Source organism: Myotis myotis, unplaced genomic scaffold (genome assembly GCF_014108235.1).
Source record: "Myotis myotis isolate mMyoMyo1 unplaced genomic scaffold, mMyoMyo1.p scaffold_m19_p_14, whole genome shotgun sequence".
In the NCBI taxonomy this organism is placed as follows: Eukaryota; Metazoa; Chordata; class Mammalia; order Chiroptera; family Vespertilionidae; genus Myotis; species Myotis myotis.
This window is the reverse complement of record NW_023416318.1, coordinates 17,441,037-17,460,794: the sequence shown is the minus strand read 5'-3', so window position 1 is coordinate 17,460,794 and position 19,758 is coordinate 17,441,037. Positions and strand designations below refer to the sequence as shown.

Sequence of the window (19,758 nt, the reverse complement as noted above, 5' to 3'; positions counted from 1 at the left end):
TGATGATTCTATCTATCTCTTCTTCTCCCTTTCTCTCCGAAATCAATAAAAATAAATTAAAAATAAAAGGCTGTTTTATGAAAACACACAACTTGAGGAACATTCTAAGCTTGTATTAAAGCATTCTTCAGAAAACATTGAAAGCTAGGCTCTGTTTATGTACATTGACCATTGCCAGGCCTGACTCAAAGACCATCCCCAGAGATTCCTCTATGAACCTGAAGACAACAGACTATCTGCCCATGGTTTCCAAAGGAACCCCTCACAGATCCTTCCTAATTCTGACCAGTTCTATTAAGCAATTTCAAAAGGTTAAAAACCAGGGGTCCTCAAACTTTTTAAATAGGGGGCCAGTTCACTGTCCCTCAGGCCGTTGGAGGGCCAGACTATAGTTTAAAAAAAAACTATGAACAAATTCCTATGCACACTGCACATATCTTATTTTGAAGTAAAAAAACAAAACAGGAACAAATACAATATTTGTATTTGCATGTGTCCCGTGGGCCGTAGTTTGAGGACCCCTGGTTAAAAACGATCCAGAATTTACAGTTTATTATTTTAGAAGACATGAGTTTCAATTTTGTTCTTTGTGATTTTGTTTTTAAAAAATGCTACCTATGTAAGGTGAAACCCAAGTATCATTCACAATTTAAATTAGGATTACAATTATCACATTTACATGTAAGCAAGATGTAAAACTTTTAACAGTGATTATTTTTTTTGAATATTCATTATTACCCAGGCTTACCATGATATGTGTTACTTAAAACATATCTTTTTGGTTATACCAAGTTACCAAAGTACACTTATTGTCCCTAATTATATCTCAAGGAAAGGGGGGGGGGAGATCCAAAGTGCTCTAATCAGCAGCAAAATAAAGTTCACAGAAAGAAATAAGCTTTAAACAAGTAATTAAGAAGGGAATTGAAGCACAGGATGAACTAAATAACTAACAGCCTTTTCAGTTTGACATCCTAATGAAAAAAGGGGGGAAGCTAATGATTGTAAAATTTTACCCTTAATAAATGATTAATACATAATACCATACAACTTTTATTGGGCAATACAGTTTCTGACTGACTTTAGCACTATTGATAGCTTCCTTCTTAATTAGGTTAAATTCTTGAGGATGCTGAACATCAGCAATGAGTAAGTACATGTTTTACATTTCAGGCGTGGCCGGCATGGCTCAATGGTTGAGGGTCGACTTACGAACCAGAAGGTCACGGGTTCGATTCCCTGCCAGGCATATGCCCAGGTTGGGGGCTTGATCCCCAGAGTGGGGTGTGCAGGAGGCTGCCAATCAATGATTCTCTCTTATCACTGATGTTTCTATCTCTCCCTCTCCCTTACGCTCTCTGAAATCAATAAAAAATATATTTTAAAAAAAGAATTTACATTTCAGTTAGCAAGAATAATCGCACCATTGATACCACTATAATTACTTAGTTTTTAACAGAAATTTCAACATAACAGATGCTCTGAGTTTATCAATCTCCCTCAGCACAGTGCCAGGCATCCAGCAGACATTCAATTAACATCCCTTGAATCAGCTGTACTGGAGCCTGTTACAATAAAGGACAGCCTTGAGCCACAGATGTTGCCCAAGGTAGCATCATTACCTTAAAGAGCAATTTCTCTATTTCAGAGTAATCATAAGGCTGGAAAAAACATGAATGTTCCCTAATTATTACAAATTACATTATGGTTTCAAGAAAATAATAGTTGGAAGCATTTCAGATCTTGCAACCCAGCATATGTTGTCAGTTTGGCTCAAATAAACTCATAAAAATTCCCTACAGGTTTTGGAATTTTTCTTTTAAAGTGCTAGAGTGTTATTTCAAACATTAATTTATGAGTTTATGATAATATAAGGTTCACAGCCATTATACATAATATGACGAATTGAGTCCTCTTCTTTACAATGAGATAGTACTCAGTATTAAACAAGATTCTAGTTAACACAAGTTTGAACTGCACAGGTCCACTTTCACACACTTTTTTAAAATCCACATTGCCCATGAGTCAACAGCTGGGAATCTGCATAAGCGGAGGATCCACTTAAGGTATATGCAGATTTAATACTGTGCCATTGGTTCAATGGTCAACTGTATTTTGTTCTCTCCTAAACCATTACTACTAACATGACAAGAGAAATGGAGAAAGGCAAACAAAGTCAAACTCACAAACTTCTTTCCTTTTTTAAATATACACACTAAGAGAATGTTACTTGCATTGGGACAAAAAAATAATCACTATTAAAAGATTCAAGAATACTAGAGCAAATGGTCAAACCATTTTTTCTTTATTTCCCAAGAATCTGGAATCAGGCCTGGCCAGTGTGGCTCAGTGGTTGAGGGTCGACCTATGAACCAGGAGGTTACAGTTCGATTCCCTGCCAGGGCACATGCCCAGGTTTTTAGTCTAAAATATAATTTTGCTAGGTTAGAAATCTGTACTTACAACTGTAATCACCATTCTCATATATTAGATTATCCTAGTAAATCCTATCCACTGCTCCCAAATCTGAACTTCCTTTGGTCATTTTCATGTCTAATCCTATCTAATAAAAGAGAAACATGGTAATTGGCGTACGACCGCTACCCTTCCCATTGGCTAATCAGGGCGATATGCAAATTAACTGCCAGCCAAGATGGCGGCCGGCAGCCAGGCAGCTTAAACTGAACATGAGGCTTGCTTGCTTCAGTGACGGAGGACTGCAAAGTTCCCCGCCTGCCTTGCCAGCCTCTGAGCTTGCAGTTTAAAAAACATTGTAACAAATATAGAAGCTAAACAAAACCCCAGAAACCAGCTTTCCGAGAGCTGGGATCTCAGAGCTGGAGTTGATACAGAGTTTCGATTATAGAACCGAAACAAACCAGATACCTGTTTTCAGCAGCTGAGGCCTCAGAGCTGGAGCCAAGCCTCAGAGCTAAAGCTGGCCCAGAATAAAAAAAGAAAAAGAAAAAAAGGAGCAGTTGGGAGCTTCAGTCCCAGCCTGAAAACAGCCCTCAGCCACTCACCCAGACTGGCCAGGCACCCCAGTGGGGACCCCAACCCTGAAGGGTGTGTGACCAGCTGCAAACAGCCATCATCCCCTCATCCAGGCTGGCCAGGCACCCCAGTGGGGACCCCCACCCTGATCCAGGACACCCTTCAGGGCAAACCAGCTAGCCCCCACCCATGCACCAGGCCTCTATTCTATATAGTAAAAGGGTAATATGCCTCCCAGCACCGGGATCAGCGGAGCTGAGAGGCCTCCTGGCACCGGGATCAGTGTGACAGGGGGCAGCGCCCAAACCCCTGATCGCCATGCAGCTCTGTGTGTGACAGGGGGCGGGGCCACAACTTCCCTATCGGCCCTGCTCTGTTCGTGACAGGGGAAGGCGACCCAACCCCCTGATCAGCCCTGCTCTGTGCCTGATAGGGGGGAGCTCCCCAACCCCCTGATCACCCTGCGGCTCTGTGTGTGACAGGGTGCGGCGCCCCAACCCCCCCACCCCACAGGCCCTGCTCTGTGTGTGACGGGTTAGAGCCATAACCTCCCCATCGGCCCTGCCCTGAGTGTGAGAGTGGCGGCGCCCCAACCCCCTGATCGGCCCTGCTCTGTGGGTGATAGAGGGCGGCGCCCCAACCCCCTGATCCGCCCTGCTGTGTGTGTGGCAGGGGGCGGTGTGCCAACTCCCCTATCGGCCCTACTCTGTGAGTGACGGGGGGAGCTCCCCAACCCCCTGATGGGCCCTCCTCTGTGCGTGACAGAGGGGAGCTCCCCAACCCCCTGATCGGCCCTGCTCTGTGCGTGACAGGGGGAAGCGCCCCAACCCCCTGATTGGCCCTGCTCTGTGCGTGACAGGGGGTGGCGCCACAACCTCCCCATCGACACTGCCTTGAGTGTGACAGGGGGCAGTGCCCCAACCCCCTAATCGGCCCTACCCTGAACGTGACTGAGGGTGGCATCGCAACCTCCCAATCCGCTCTGCTCTGTGCATGACAGGGGGCGGCGCTCCAACTCCCCAATCAGCCCTGCTCTGAGCCCGACCAGAGGCTGCACCTAGGGATTGGGCCTGCCCTCTGCCACCCAGGAGCAGGCCTAAGCCAGAAGGTCGTTATCTCCCTAGGGGTCCCAGGCTGCGAGAGGGCACAGGCCGGGCTGAGGTACCCCCCCGAGTGCACAAATTTTTGTGCACCGGGCCTCTAGTCTATATAATAAAAGCCTAAGCAACCATTAACGTGGAAGAGCCAGAAAGACCCGTCACTATGATACGAACTAATCACCAGGGGGCAGATGCTCAATGCAGGAGCTGCCACCTGGTGGTCAGTGCGCTCACAGGGGGAGTGCCTCTCAGCCAGAAGCCAGGCTCATGGCTGGCGAACACAGTGGCAGTGGCGGGAGCCTCTCCCACCTCCTCGGTAGTGCTAAGGAGCAGCAAGCCAGGCAATAAGGAGCAAGCAGGCGGGTGATAAGGAGCAAGGGCTCCTGGACTGCAAGAGAAATGTCCGCCTGCTGGGAGTGGGCCTAAGCTAGCAGGCGGACATCCCCCGAGGGGTCCCAGACTGTGAGAGGACACAGGCCGGGCTGAGGGATGCACCACCCCCCCTCCCCCAGCCACCCAGTGCACGAATTTCATGCACCAGGTCTCTAATTTGCTATAACCCTTCATATTCTATCCCCCTAAGTAGTCTGGAATCTATTCCCCCACTCTTGTTTGACATAACTATCTGTGAAGGTAAACTGACTCATCTGTGTATCCAAAATCTAGCACTGTGTCTTTCACAAAACATGTGCTAAGAGATCAGAGGACATTCTAATTTTGCATTTTAATCAACCTTTTTCATTGTGAAATACAAATAATGAATATTTATGGCCATCTCTGGTTAACATTTGGGGCAAAATACTAGAGGGGAAAAATGGATGGAAACATGGCATGTTAAAAGAATATGGGAGCCAACCTGAAATTTCTCTCAAAGGCCAAAGCAGAACAATATGAGCCACAAAGTAAACAACCACATGCTATAATCCAAGCAATAAAATAGATATTCATGCTTCTATATGGGTATAAATAATTAAATAAATGAGAGAGAAGACACAAATCTTCCTTATAGGAGGATTCCTAATAATACATGTAGAAGAAACGAGAGAAATAGAAAATCACCAGATCATCACAATAATAACTATGACAGGCAAGATCCACCAATGAATGCTAAAATTAATGGATGCAACTTCTTTTTTTTTTATAGATGTGTGTGTGTGTGTGTGTGTGTGTGTGTGTGTGTGTGTATATATATTTATTATTGATTTCAGATAAGGGATAGGGAGAGACAGAAACATCAATGATGGGGCAGGCTAAAGAGGTCCATGGAGGCGGGGGTGGGAAGAAGACATATGTAATACTTTCAACAATAAAGATTTAAAAAAAACAAAACACATCAATGATGAGAGAGAATCATTAATCAACTGCCTCCTGCACATCCCCCACTGGGGATAGAGCCCTCAACCCGGACATGTGCCCTGACCGGGATCAAACCATGACCCCTGGTTCACAGGTTGACACTCAATCACTGAGCCACACCAGCTGAGCAATAGATGAAACTTTTAAAGAAGAAACAAGTTATTTGCATGGCCTCAAAGTATGTTCCCCAAAATATTTATTGCTGTGGTGATTTTAACATATGCTATCAAATTTGTTAAACACTCCTCCCTCTAAGACAGTGGTTCTCAACCTTGGCTGCACATTAGAATCACCTGGGAATCTTTCTAAAATCCTGATTTCTGAGCCTCATCCTCCGGAAATTCTGTTTCTTTGTTATGGGGTGGGCCACAATATTAGTAACAAAGAAACAGAATTCCTGGAGGATGAGGCCCAGAAATCAGGATTTTAGAAAGATTCCCAGGTGATTCTAATGTGCAGCCAAGATTGAGAACCACTGCTGTAAAAGATGGAGCTTATTAATTCTCTTCCCTTGAGTGTGGGCTCCTAATAACTGCTTTCTAACAGAGTATGTAAAGAAAAAAATAGTTAACTTCATAATGGGAAAAACCTGACAAATGCAACCTTAACTAGGTGATCAAAGGGAACATCACCAACCAGTGTGGCTCGGTTGGTTGGAGCATCATCTTATGCACCAAAGCAAAGGGTTCGATCCCTGATCAGGACACGTGTAGGAGGCAACCGATCAATGTTTCTCTCTCACATCACTGTTTCTCTCTTCTTTCTTTTTTTTCTTTCTCTCTTCTTTCTCTCTCTCTCTCTCTCCCCCCCCCTCTAAAATCAAGAAATGTATCCTCAGCCCAGCTGGCATGGCTCAGTGGTTGAGTGTCCACCTATGAAACAGGAGTTCACGGTTCGATTCCCAGTCAGGCACATGCCTGGGTTGCGGGTTCGATCCTCAATATGGGGGTATGCAGAAGGCAGCTGATCAATGATTCTCTTTCATCATTAATATTTCTATCTCTCTCTCCCATTCCCCTCTCTCCTCCCTTCCTCTCTGACATCAATAAAAATTTATTTTAAAAACAAACAAAAAACATATCCTCGAGTGTTTATTGATTTAAAAAATTTACTAAAACAGATTTTGGTTCAAAATATTTTAGGTAAAATGCTTTTCTTTTCATTAAGCTACCATACTGCATAATATATGAAGCAGGGGATAAATCTGCTTTCTGAATCTAAAATGCTACTGGGAATTCTAAAATCTCAAAAGAGATAGTTATGTGAAACACTGTATGTGAAAAGATTATAGAACACTTTATTTAGTATAACCCATTTTTGTTTTTAAAAAATTGTGTACACACATAAAGATTTGGAAAAAATTGACACTTCTAAATTATAGTATTACAATTGATTGATATTTTTCTTTATACTTTAAGTCTACAGTAAGCCTGTGTTACTTTTATAACCAGAAAAGATGTTGAGGGAAGAAAAAAAATTTTTAATGAGAGCGTTTGTTCAATGACTTAACACCCTTACAAGTTCATTCAGCTCACCTGCCATAACACAAGTGATTTCTAGGTAGGTAGAGTAGGTCAAAGTTGTAAGCAGATAGCACTGGCACATTCCCAATATAGCCACAACTATAACTTTTTGGATTAAATGAAAATATTTTTCTTATTTTATGCAATAAAATTTGGATTATTAGACATAGTTCACAGATCAGTGAATATTTCACAAGAGAAAGTTGATGGACACTAACACACTTTCAACATTCCACCCTTTGAAAAGATATAACAAGAAAGAAAAGAGAGTCCAGCCAGTGTGGCTCAATGGTTGAGCATCAACCTATGAACCAGGAGGTCACGGTTCAATTCCCAGTCAGGGTTCAATTCCCAGGGTGCGACTCAATCCCAAGTGGGGAGGGGAAGTGCATGTACAAGGCAACCGATCAATGACTCTCATCATTGATGTTTCTATCTCTCCCTCTCCCTTACAAGAAATCCTATCTAATAAAAGAGAAACATGGTAATTAGCCATACATCCGCTACCCTTCCCATTGGCTAATCAGGGTGATATGCAAATTAACTGCCAGCCAAGATGGCGGCCAGCAGCCAGGCAGCTTGAAGCGAACATGAGGCTTGCTTGCTTCAGTGACGGAGGACTCCAACATTCCCCGCCTGCCGCTGCCAGCCTCTGAGCTTGCAAACTGAAGCATTGTTTCAAATATAGAATCTAAACAAACTCCAGAAACCTGCTTTCAGCCAGCCGGATCTCAGAGCTGGAGTTGAAACAGTGTTTCGATTATAGAATCCAAACAAACCAGATACCTGCTTTCAGCAGCGGAGGCCTAAGAGCTGGAGCCAAGCCTCAGAGCTAAAGCTGGCCCAGAATAAAAAAAAAGAAAAAAAGGAGCAGTTAGGAGCTTCAGTCACCCGCCAGCCTGAAGACAGCCCTCAGCCCCTCACCCAGACTGGCCAAGCACCCCAGTGGGGACCCCTACCCTGATCCAGGACACCCTTCAGGGCAAACCAGCCGGCCCCCACCCGTTCACCAGGCCTCTATCCTATATAGTAAAAGGGTAATATGCCTCCCAGCACCGGGATCAGCAGAGCCGCGAGGCCTCCCGGCACCGGGATCAGCGTGACAGGGGGCAGCGCCCAAACCCCCTGATCACCCTGCGGCTCTGTGTGTGGCAAGGGGCTGGGCCACAACTTCCATATCGGCCCTGCTCTGTTCGTGACAGGGGAAGGCGCCCCAACCCCCTGATCAGCGCTGTTCTGTGCCTGATAGGGGGGGAGCTCCCCAACCCCCTGATCCGCCCTGCTCTGTGTGTGGCAGGGGGCCGTGCCCCAACTCCCCTATCGGCCCTACTCTGTGAGTGACAGGGGGGAGCTCCCCAACCCCCTGATCGACCCTGCTCTGTGCGTGACAGGGTACGGAGCCCCAAACCCCCTGATGGGCCCTGCTATGTGAGTGACAAGGGGCAGCGCCCCAACCCCCTGATTGGCCCTGCTCTGTGCGTGACAGGGGGTGGCGCCACAACCTCCCCATCGACACTGCCTTGAGTGTGCAGGGGGCGGTGCCCCGACCCCCAATCGGCCCCACCCTGAGCGTGACTGAGGGTGGCATCGCAACCTCCCAATCCGCTCTGCTCTGTGCATGACAGGGGGTGGCGCCCCAACTCCCCAATCAGCCCTGCTCTGAGCCTGACCAGGGGCTGCACCTAGGGATTGGGCCTGCCCTCTGCCACCCGGGAGCAGGCCTAAGCCAGCAGGTCGTTATCTCCTGAGGGGTCCCAGACTGCAAGGGGGGCACAGGCCGGCTGAGGGACACCCCCCTCCCCCCCAAGTGCACAAATTTTTGTGCACCGGGCCTCTAGTCCTATATAATAAAGAGCTAATATGCTAATTAGACCAAACAGCAGAATGACCATATGGACAATCTTCTGGACGAAGCCAGGGCTAAGAGGGCCGGTCGAGGCAGCCAGGGCTGTGAGGGCCAAGCCCCTTGCATGAATTTCATGCATTGGGCCCCTAGTTTATCATAACGAAACAAAGCAAAAAAGACGAAAGTAAAACAGAAGATGACTAAAAATAATGTCTAGTCATCTAATCAAACACTAGCCCCAAAATACAAATTTTCCAGTATCAGTTATAAGTATACCGTTAAGGCCCTAGGCAGTTTGGCTCAGTGGATAGAGCATCAGCCTGCGGACTGAAGGGTCCCAGGTTTGATTCTAGTCAAGGGCACATGCCCAGGTTGCAAGAGCGATCCACAGTATGGGATGTGCAGGAGGCAGCCAATTCATAATTCTCTCTCATCATTGATGTTTCTATCTCTCTCCCTCTCTCTTCCTCTCTGAAATCAATAAAAAATATTTTTTAAAGTATACCTTTAAAAGGGCCTGCTATTTTTAAAAGTTCAATGGAAACTAAAATTTGTTCTCTTTCATCTAGAACTAATTTACCTGCGTGATAGTCACCATGTTATTTTACCTTTTATTAATGTCATACTTGAAAACAGCCTAAAACTAGATTCACATCAAATTTAAAACAAAATCATGACTATGAATGATATTAATGTACAGTGGCCAAATAAAGCTTAATTCACTATTAAACTACACACTATTTTATTAGCCTTTGGGGTATGGAATGACTAATAAAAATTGCAATAATTGTGTCTAACATCAACTTTCCTTTTTCACTTACTTTATGCTCAACAGAACACAATTCAAAATTGACCATCAGGATAGAGAAGAGAGGCAAGAACTTTTAGTTACTTCATATGTTTCTATACTGTCTGAATTTTATAGAACACATATTAGTTTTATGGTTAAATAAAAGTAAATAAACCTTCAGCTATGGACAAAAGCAGCCTGTTAATCAAAATAAATAATCAATTGCCAAATTTAAGGAAAGAGCCAAACAATTTTTTTTAAAACTATTCCCATAATCAACCCCTACAACTGCATGTTTTTCTTTGATATTTGGAGACAACCGATTAATTCTCCAGGTTCCATTTTAGCTGTTTAGAACAGTGTTCCAAAAATTCAAAATGGGAAATGAGGGAAATTTTGATAGTACTGAAAGAAGTGGCAAGTCATGCAAAAAGACAAACGACTACATAGATGGTCTTACAACCTACATACCAAATATTTGCTGAGAAACATACCAAAGAAGAGGTGTAAATGTCCTCTACCTCTTTACAGTTCAAAACCTGCATGGTGAGGACACATTTGTAATACCTTAACCAATAAAGAAATTAAAGATGGAAAAAAAAAAAAACCTGCATGGTTTTAGAGCTGAATAGACTGCATTTGAATTCAAGTACCATTGCATACTAGCTATGATTGAGGTAAGGTACTCACCAATTTCCTCATCTGTAAAAAGATTCTATTAGAACCCTCTACCACCCAATTGGGCTTCTTGTAGGGATTAGAAATAATGCCTCGAAAACCTCTAGCACAGTGCATAGCACAACATAAGTGGCAATTACTATTAATTTTCCTTCCTCCATTCAAACCACAAGGAAACTTGATGAAAGCTTTAAAGGCTATGGACAAAAACTTTGAAGCTATTCATCTTCTGTTCAGAAGATGGATGACAAGTATCACAACTTACCAACTAATAGTTATAGGTACTATGATCATACTGGTCACGACTCTCAAAACCTAGGAACTCTATAGTAGCATGGACTGCAGCAAGTGTGTCCTCTTCAGCAAAAGAAAGGCAATTCTCTGCTTTACTTGCTTTACTCACAGAAAGACATCCATGATTTCTAAGGCCCCAAATAAACATATTAAGGATAGTCATGAGGACAGAAAAACTGAGAATAGATACAATAATTAACTTCAAGCCTAAAGAAGTTTTAAATATCAACCCAAAACAAGATATGAAGGACAAAAACAAAGGTCCATTCATAATATGTAACTCACAAACCCTTCTTAACATTTTAAAAAGACCTCTCTGATCATGAATTTTAAAAGTAATTGAATAAAAAATAAAAATTTTAAAAAAAAGTAATTGACCACAAAAATGTTAGTTTCCTAATTAACTGGCTTAAATTTTAAATTCTCAGAAGTTAAGCACACATTGTAAAACTGGAAACAGCATATCTGGACTGTGAATTCACAGGTCCTTGAGTTAAAATTTCAATTCTGTTTACTCAGAATGCCCTTTGCAAGCCATTTAATTCTTCCTCTTTTTCCTCATCCGTAAAACTAGGGCACTATTTCTTCATGGAATTAAGGGAAATAATGTACATACATAATTTTCTGGCTGCTGGTAGGACTCAAATTGTTAGTTGTTGACCTCCTGCCAGAACTAGTTAGCATCAAGGGTTCTGGACAGTCCTCCTCAGTGCTCTATTCCTTTCCAACTAAATCAAACATAACTAAAACTTTGTTAAAAAACAGAAATCATTAAGCCCCTCCAAATCTTTTGCACTATCTATCCTGTCATCCTAATTCTTTAAAAGTACCACAAGATTTAATCTGTGTTAATACTGTTACTTTGATTATGCCTGTTTGAACATGAGTCATCTTCTTAACTAATTGGCAAACACCTAGGAGCAGAGTTCATATTTCATAATTAAAAAACAAAAACAGAAAACCCCTCAACTCCTAGCATACTCTAACTGATGGCTGTTTTCTTTATCAAGCCTTTTTTCAAGGTGAAATTAGCTCTGTGTGTGTATACATATGTATGTATACATATACTTTCACTGGAAGATTTTACAAGTCTGTATTGAAAAAATAGTTAAAGCAGACAAGATCATGAAACCACCTGCTTTTATACATATTCTAACATCCATCCCTTACTAGAATGAGCATGTCAAATAATGTCTGTACAGTTTACTCTTGAGAATCAGAACTGAGGTAGAACTAATCACATTTTATAGACAAAGGAACAGCCTCAAAGGCATAAATGACTTGTATGAGGTAAGTGGCAGTCTGAACTTAATCCCAGGGTTTACAACTCCAAATAGTATATTCTTTTATCATACCGCATTCCATCAATAACATATTTTATATACTGAGATGATAAAATGTCAGTATGGAGATGATAAAATGTCAGTATGTTAAGTCCTATATGTAAAACCTATCAGAATGAATCAAAGCATCTATGAACTAGCACACTGAACTTGACCAAATATAAAGAAAAGTATGGCCCAGTCGGCATGGCTCAGTGGTTTAGCTTTGACCTGTGAACCAAGAGGTCATGGTTCGATTGTGGCCAGAGTACATCTCCGGGTTGTGGGCTCAATCCCCAGTCGGAGACATGCTAATAGATGTTTCTCTCTCACATTGACATTTCTCTCTCTTTTCCTTCCTTTCTCTATAAAATCAATAAAAGCATACTTTTAAAAAAGTTAACTTAGAATATCTGTGTTAGTAAATAATTTAGCTCAACTCAAAAGATCATGGTAAATTTTGGAGTTCAGACTTCATTAGCTTTAGTAAGCAATGAACACAAATGTTATTCATGAGGACAGGTGCTAGCCACCAATATACACGATGTATATTTCACAAAGTTGCTTCAAATGTCCTTTTATAAAATCTAGCTATTTAACTATTTTTATAAGTTCACCTAATCCACGTAAGACTATACTACACATGGCTAGGTATTTATCTTAACTACAACCATATGAACTTTAAAGTAGTAAAGACACTAGAGATGACCTATTGTTCTTAATGTGAAAGCTAGTGTTCTGTGAACTCAGTGTGCCTTTGTTTCAAGACTCTTAGAAACACTTCATTTATTAGTAACTTAATGAAGAACAGAAAGGTAAGCATTAAAAAAAAAAAGAGAGAGCCCTGACCGGTTTGGCTCCGTGTATGGAGCGTCCGACTGTGGACTCAGGGGTCCCGGGTTCGATTCCGGTCAAGGGCATGTACCTTGGTTGCGGGCACATCCCCAGTGGGGGGTATGCAGGAGGCAGCTGATCGATGTTTCTCTCTCATCAATGTTTCTAGCTCTCTATCCCTCTCCCTTCCTCTCTGTAAAAAATCAGTAAAATATAAATAAAAAATTAAAAAAAAGGAAAAGAATCGAGGTCAAGGTTCAATTCCCAGTCATGGCACATGCCCAGGTTGCAGCTGGATCCCCAGTGGGGGGGCATGCAGGAGGCAGCTGATCAGTGATTCTCTCTCTTCATTTCTGTCTTCTCTCACCTCTCTCCTTCACTCCCTCCCTCCCTCCCTCCTCCTTTCCTATCTGAGATCAATAAAACATATATTTTTAAAATAAAATTTAAAATTTTTTTAAAAGGAAGAGAAGAAAAGTCATCAAAATAAAGCCATGCCCAAACAAGTCTCACATTTTAAAACTAATTACTTCAGAATACCAGATTTAAAGTTAAACTTTTGTCACTCAGGTTTCCAAATTTCAAAAGAATGGTAGCAAACATTCTCTTTTCTGTTTCCAATCTCCTAAATCAGGCATTCGTAACTTGAGGTTCATGAATAGGCTCAGTCAGTGTGAACAGGTTGCAACTTTATGCAAAATATTATGAGTATGTATGCACATAGGCAGCAGACCCACAGGGGTCATCAAATACTCCTAAGAGTACATGACTATAAATTGGTTAATAACTACCATACTAAATAAAGTTACTAGAAAACACCTATAGGGAGAAAAGGACAAAGGATAATTCTACTTAAATTATACTGTTATTCAAAAGAAATACATTCAGACAAGTTAAACCCATCACTGAATTTATTTGTAAAGCTCACAATCTGAGGTACAGACCCTAGCCAAGCGGTTAGCACAAAGAGTAAGCACTGATTAAACAAACAGTAGCTAATATTATTTAAAAATATCTCCAAAGACTAGCTCCTCTTCTGAGCAAAGGCACTAACACTTTACCTGTCACAATTAAGAACCTACAAACATAGAATATAGTAAACTTAATTGGAACCTATCACAACCTTGAATTTAATAAAGCAGGGTGTTCTGACCAACTGCACCAACCTGTCATAAAAGTACCTAGAAAAACGTCCATTTCCTACTACTTTGTACCTTACTTCTTCACATGTTTAATTCAGTCAGTCAACAAACACTTGTTCTCGGGCTTCATAAGGCCTTAGGACTACTTTCCCCCCCCCAAATATTCCACCATTACTCTTTTATAATCTGAAACACTCACAGGGTGGTTCCACAGAAAAGCCAAGCCCTAGACTTTCTTCCCTAAATTCTATTTCAGACACCAAAAAAAAGCAATCTAGGCCCCACCCTCTACAGGAAAACAATGGAACAGTCTTGACCTCACCCTCTCCCTGTAAGATTTTTTTTTTTAAGTGTGGGCATTTTGCCTAAATCTCAAAACTCCAAAATGTAGTCCAGAGAGTAGTAAAACTGATAAACTACACATCTAAAATATTTCATGCACTGATCCTACACCCGTTTTTTTTCTCTTCACCTTATTTTTTAACAAATCTTTAAAAATATCAAAACCTTAAAAAGCACCTTATTTAACCCATTTTCATATTAGAAAAAAAAGAGGTCACATTAGCAAAAGGAAGCTATTCTTAACAATCAAAAACAGAACTTAACTGCAATTAGTAAAATCATCATATAAGTACAGTCAAAAGTTGCCAAGGAGAGAAAACACACACAACACAGCCAAAGGATTGCTAGTAGGATGTGACTATAGCAAGATTTTAGGTTACAGATAAATTACTAAGATTGCTTTCAGAATAAAAAACAATTTAAAAATTACTCAGAAAGCAAAATTCTCTTAAAAAACCAACTAAAGAGTTGGCAAGAGAACACTTGATCCTCAAGTTCATCCATCTTTAAGATATTTTTAAATTATTTGCTAGAATATGTAAGAAACTGTCAACATCTCTTATTTTAACTTATGATGAAAAGGAATAGAAAATTTTTTGTTGTAAAGTTTCAGTTATCTTTAAATGATCCTACAATGCCCTAGCTGGTTTGGCACAGTGGATAGAGCCTCAGCCTGCGGACTAAAAGGTCTCGGGTTCGATTCCAGTCAAGGGCACATGCCTGGGTTGCAGGCTCGATCCCCATTAGGGGGCATGAAGTAGGCAGCCGATCAATGTTTTTCTCTCATCATTGATGTTTCTTTCTCTCTCCCCCCCTCCCTTCCTCTCTGAAATCAATAAAAAATATATTAAAATAAATAAATGATCCTACAAGATCATTCACTGACATAAAACTCTTAAGATGTATTTTGTGGAGATTCTATATAGCTACTGGAAACTTACATTACCCAAAGAATTACATATGTTGATTATCTACAGACATTAAGAAATCATATTGATACTGAAAATACTGGTTACTTTTCTTCTCTAAACTTTTCTGAATTTTTCAAACTTCTACCAACACTACCAAAAGTCAAGACAACTGACAAAAACAACTTACTTTTAGATTTTCAGCTTTTCTAATAAAAAAATTCTAACTAAAAATTATATGAAAGCCAGTAATGATATATACTCATTAGAGAAAAATACGTACTGTTAGATAGATAAGAGACCTAATTAACCTGCTTTTACTTTCAAATCCTTAACTTAAAAGATAGATTTATTCAGCCCAGCTGGTGTGGTTCAATGGTTGAGCTTCGACCCATGAACCAAGAGGTTGAAGGTCAGGCCATATACCGGGGGTTGCAGCTCATTACTCAGTAGGGGGCCTGCAGGAGGCAGCCAATTGATGTTTCTCTCTCATCAATGTTTCCATCTCTCTCCTCTCCTCTCTATAAAATCAATTAAAAATATGTATTTAAAAAAAGACTTATTCAAAGCAGAGTGCTGCCACAAAAAAAAAAAAGTCTATGTTTCTTGAGTCTTCCATGAGCAAAGTTTGAAAGAATGATTAAATCTTGAGCCATGATCTCAATATCATCTGGAGTCATGATTTTAAAAAGCAAATAAAAACTAAAAACAGGGTAATTACTATAAACATTTTTCTGCAATTAACTGGTGTATTCACGATAGGTACACGTACTTTATTCTTAACACATTCCTTATAGATCAGGGGTCCTCAAACTACGGCCCCGCGGGCCACATGCAAATGCAAATATTGTATTTGCTCCCGTTTTGTTTTTTTACTTCAAAATAAGATATGTGCAGTGTGCATAGGAATTTGTTCATAGTTTTTTTTTAAACTATAGTGCGGCCCTCCAACAGTCTGAGGGACAGTGAACTGGCCCCCTGTTTAAAAAGTTTGAGGACCCCTGTTATAGATGAAGCAGCCAAAATGATTTTCTTGACACTAAAAAGCCCACTAGAAGCTAATGGATTAGGAAAAATGTTTATGGCACGAGAAAAATGTTAAATATTTGTTAACCAGTGTGCTGAAATAATCACTGCCTGCTTCACTACCTAGCTCAGGAAATCAAAATCTTTCTTCAGATCTCCAAAAAAAAAAAAAAGAAAAAAAAAAGAAAGCTCTGACACTTTCCATCTACTTTTCCACTGTTCAGATTCCACTTCCAGTTGCTTTTTGTTTTTGTTTGTACTTGAAATTCAAGTGAGTCAGTTATTACCCTTAATTTCTACCACAAAGATAACTTTAGGGGTTGTCAATTCTCCCCAACCAGAAAAATAACATGGAAAGGAGTTAAAGGCACAGCTTAAAATTTAATCAGTGATTGATATATTTCTTATTCTTACTCTAAAACCAAAAGCTTACAACTTGAAAATTATAAAATAAAAGCACTCAGTAATAAAACTTTATCAACAAGTAATCTTATGTCAACCAATACAAATCTTAATTTAAGAAAAAAAAACATAAGACTTTAAAATTTTAGAACAAAGTGTTAAAGTAAATGGACCTGTGTGGCGGTGATAAAAGAATTCTTTCCTTTTTTTCTCTATTTGCCATTTTTTTCTATTTACTTTTATAACAAATTTCATTTAAGACAAAGGAAACTGCTTAAGTCAGAGTGCTAAAAATCTGCTTGCTAGTTGCCTTTGTGATCCTCCATAATAAAATATCAATCACTTCCTCTCACCTCAAGTAATTTTCACTGATGCTTTTCCAAAGGTTTTCCCAAAACTCTTACATTATTTTACTAGACACAATATAGAATATAAATACAGTAGGCCAGGTACTAGCATACTTGATGCCGGAAAAATATAAACATGGTTTCTGGGTTTGGTTCTGTTGAGGTCATTAATCCAGAGAATGAAAAGGAAGGATAATTTGGCACCGTCTTTAAGAATTACTATCCTTGCTGCTTATTCTCCTTCCTTCTTACCCCTTGAAAAATCCTCTGCTTCTCCAAAACAATTGCTAATAATTCCTGAACAGGTCTCTTTCCTACAAAGCCTTCCTGAACCCAACTAGCCAACCACAACCCTCTAACCTCCTTTGAAAATTTGCTGTTCCAATCCATGGTGCACATCTGGAACTTGCTATATGTACAGGTATTTGACATACATACAACCTATTCTCTATATTCCATTATTAGCTCCTTGGGAGAAAGGACTACATGCCTAAATCCTAGCACTACTAGAATGTCTTACATGATAGTGATGTACACCACTTAGTGTGCTCTTGGTTTCCCAAACTCTTTTATATACTAGTACACTTGAACCTCACAACTACTCCTATTACCCTATTTTTAAGGAGAAACAAAATCACAGGCTAAATAATTTGTCATGGTTCTATTAAATTAATCTTCAAAAATCTATTTACAATAGTAAATATATGTAGCAAATATAAGAAACCTCTGGAACACAAGAGGTTTACAAACCTCCAGAAAGTGGCAAATCCATGTACTTTATTGTTGCCAGGAAAACTACTAACCTCAAGTTCAACTCTGCCCAACTATGCAAAACAAACTTTGTCCTTGGAGCCCTTTATAAAGATATTTTAAAACTGCCAACATAGCAAATACGGCACCATGAGAACACTATCCTCAACTTCTAAAAAGCTTATAGCATTTTAACAAAATACTATGGCTTCTGTTTAGTACAAAAAGGGGACATTTCAGCATCAAACCACAATATTACAAAACTTGAAGTCAGAATGCATTTTGCAAGAACCATGTGACACACACATGACAGTCAGCTAAACTGATGGGTGGACCTTGAAGGGAAAACGTCTAATTGACCAAAGCAGCAAATAAACTCAACTTCTAGAGCAAATGCTGACTTTTGCTTTAGGAAAAAAAAAAAAAAGAAAAGAAAGAAAGTTTACCCTGCCCCCCAAAAGCCTTCTGACACTGAAGAGGAATGCCAATTAAATCTCCTCCAATTATTCATTAATTTATAGATACAAACTGTAGGAGGATTTTTTTAAGGGCCATTAAGAGAGCCCAAACAAAGTCTTCCCACGGAAAGTGAGCAGCAGTTCCTAGGAAACGTGCCAGGTGTGTCACATCTGCCGTGGTGACTTCTTGAGTAAGCAAGAAAAAGAAATGCATTAACTTTTCATGACACGTCATGGAACCTCATTCCCTATCTGCAAACATCCAAGGAGGTAATCCAAAACCTGCAGATCTATCATAGGACCGGCCCATTCGTTTCTCTTTTCAACTTCACAGCAAGGTCTTCCTTTAACCTGGTCATATCCGATACATGCTCCTACGATTAGTCTTTCTCTTTCTTGACCTACACAATGCAAAACGACTTTAAGTGTCCTCTAGAAGAAAAAAAATCACAAATGCCTAGGCTTTTTAGGAAGGCAATGGCGAGTTCTTAAAGAACTCCGGGAAATAACAAAAAAAGACAACTAAAAATTTTAAAACGCTTCTCACCATCGACTCATTCCCCTCAAATCCCACTTAGCCCTGAAAAACATCCACATTACCGGCAACCTGGCCGAGAAGGTGGAGAGAGCCAACAAACTCAAGATTTACAAGTAAACTGGCCTCCGCCCAGGCGATCTGACAGCTCCGCCGAGCGGGCGCGGGGTCCGGCAGGGCCCCCCGCAAGCGCTGTCCCTCCCGGCCTCTCCCCCGAAGAACAATCCCCCTTCCAAAGTCACAGCCCCCGAAGTTACCCTTCCCACCGCCCTGCCGCCGACTGCCCCACGCCCCACCCCTCTCAGCCCACGGTCCCTCCGCGTCAGTCCGACACTCCGGCGTCCGACACTCGGGCCTCCACCCGGACCCGGACCCGGTCCAGGCCCCGGCGGCTCGCCCCTCCAGCCCGACCCCTCCCCGAGGCCGCCCCTCCTCCGTCAGACAATGGGGCCCGACTCCCAGCCGCCAGCCTCTCCTCCGGCCCCATCACCCTCCTCTCAGCCCGGCGGAGGCCCCCACCCCGTTCCCTGCCCTCCTCGCCCCCTTTCAGCCTGCCAGAACTGGCCCACCGACCCAGCCGACCGGTGCTCTCCTGCACTCACTATTCGGGATTCATGCTGGACATGTCACTGCAGCTGCCGCCGCCGCCACCGCCGCCCTTGCTGCTGCAGCCGCCGACCTGACTCTCCGCGCCGCCCCGGGTAGTCGGAGAGGAATGAGATAGGCTGTTCCGGGAGAGCAAACGTCTTCCCCCACTCCGTCCCCTTAGAACACACTCAGCAGCCGCCGCCACTCAGCTATCGCTTCCACCCAAAATGGCCGCCGGCGAACCAGGAAATAGGGAAGCCTGAGACGGAGGGGCCTTTACATAGCCCAGAGGCGGCCGCACCGCGTGGCATGCCGGGAGAGAGTGTTGCTAGCACTTCTGCTGGCGCTGAGGGTTGACGGTGCGGCTGGGAGGCCGGGACTCAACTTCCCGCCAAGCCCCGCGCTCCTGGCGCATGCGTACTTGCGGGGCTGTCTCCCGCCCCATTCCCCACTCCCTCACCGCCGCCCTCCGCTCCTCCCGGCGCCCCGCCCCGCTGACTCGCTGGCTAGGACTTCGCTCGGA

At 42.0% G+C, this 19,758-nt stretch overlaps 1 protein-coding gene across 2 annotated transcripts in view; it reads right to left on the bottom strand.

Annotated features, from left to right (window-relative positions):
• The window catches only part of RAB1A (RAB1A, member RAS oncogene family), a 39,427-nt gene extending 19,891 nt beyond the window's left edge, over positions 1–19,536 (bottom strand). Inside the window, exon 1 of one of the 2 annotated variants that reach the window (XM_036334337.1) lies at positions 19,250–19,536. In XM_036334337.1, coding sequence (XP_036190230.1) covers positions 19,250–19,272 — 23 coding nt within the window. In that variant the 5' untranslated portion in view covers positions 19,273–19,536. The remainder of the gene's footprint in view (positions 1–19,249) is intronic. The other variant, XM_036334336.1, reaches the window with a different exon arrangement.
• Positions 19,537–19,758: the final 222 nt, after the last annotated feature.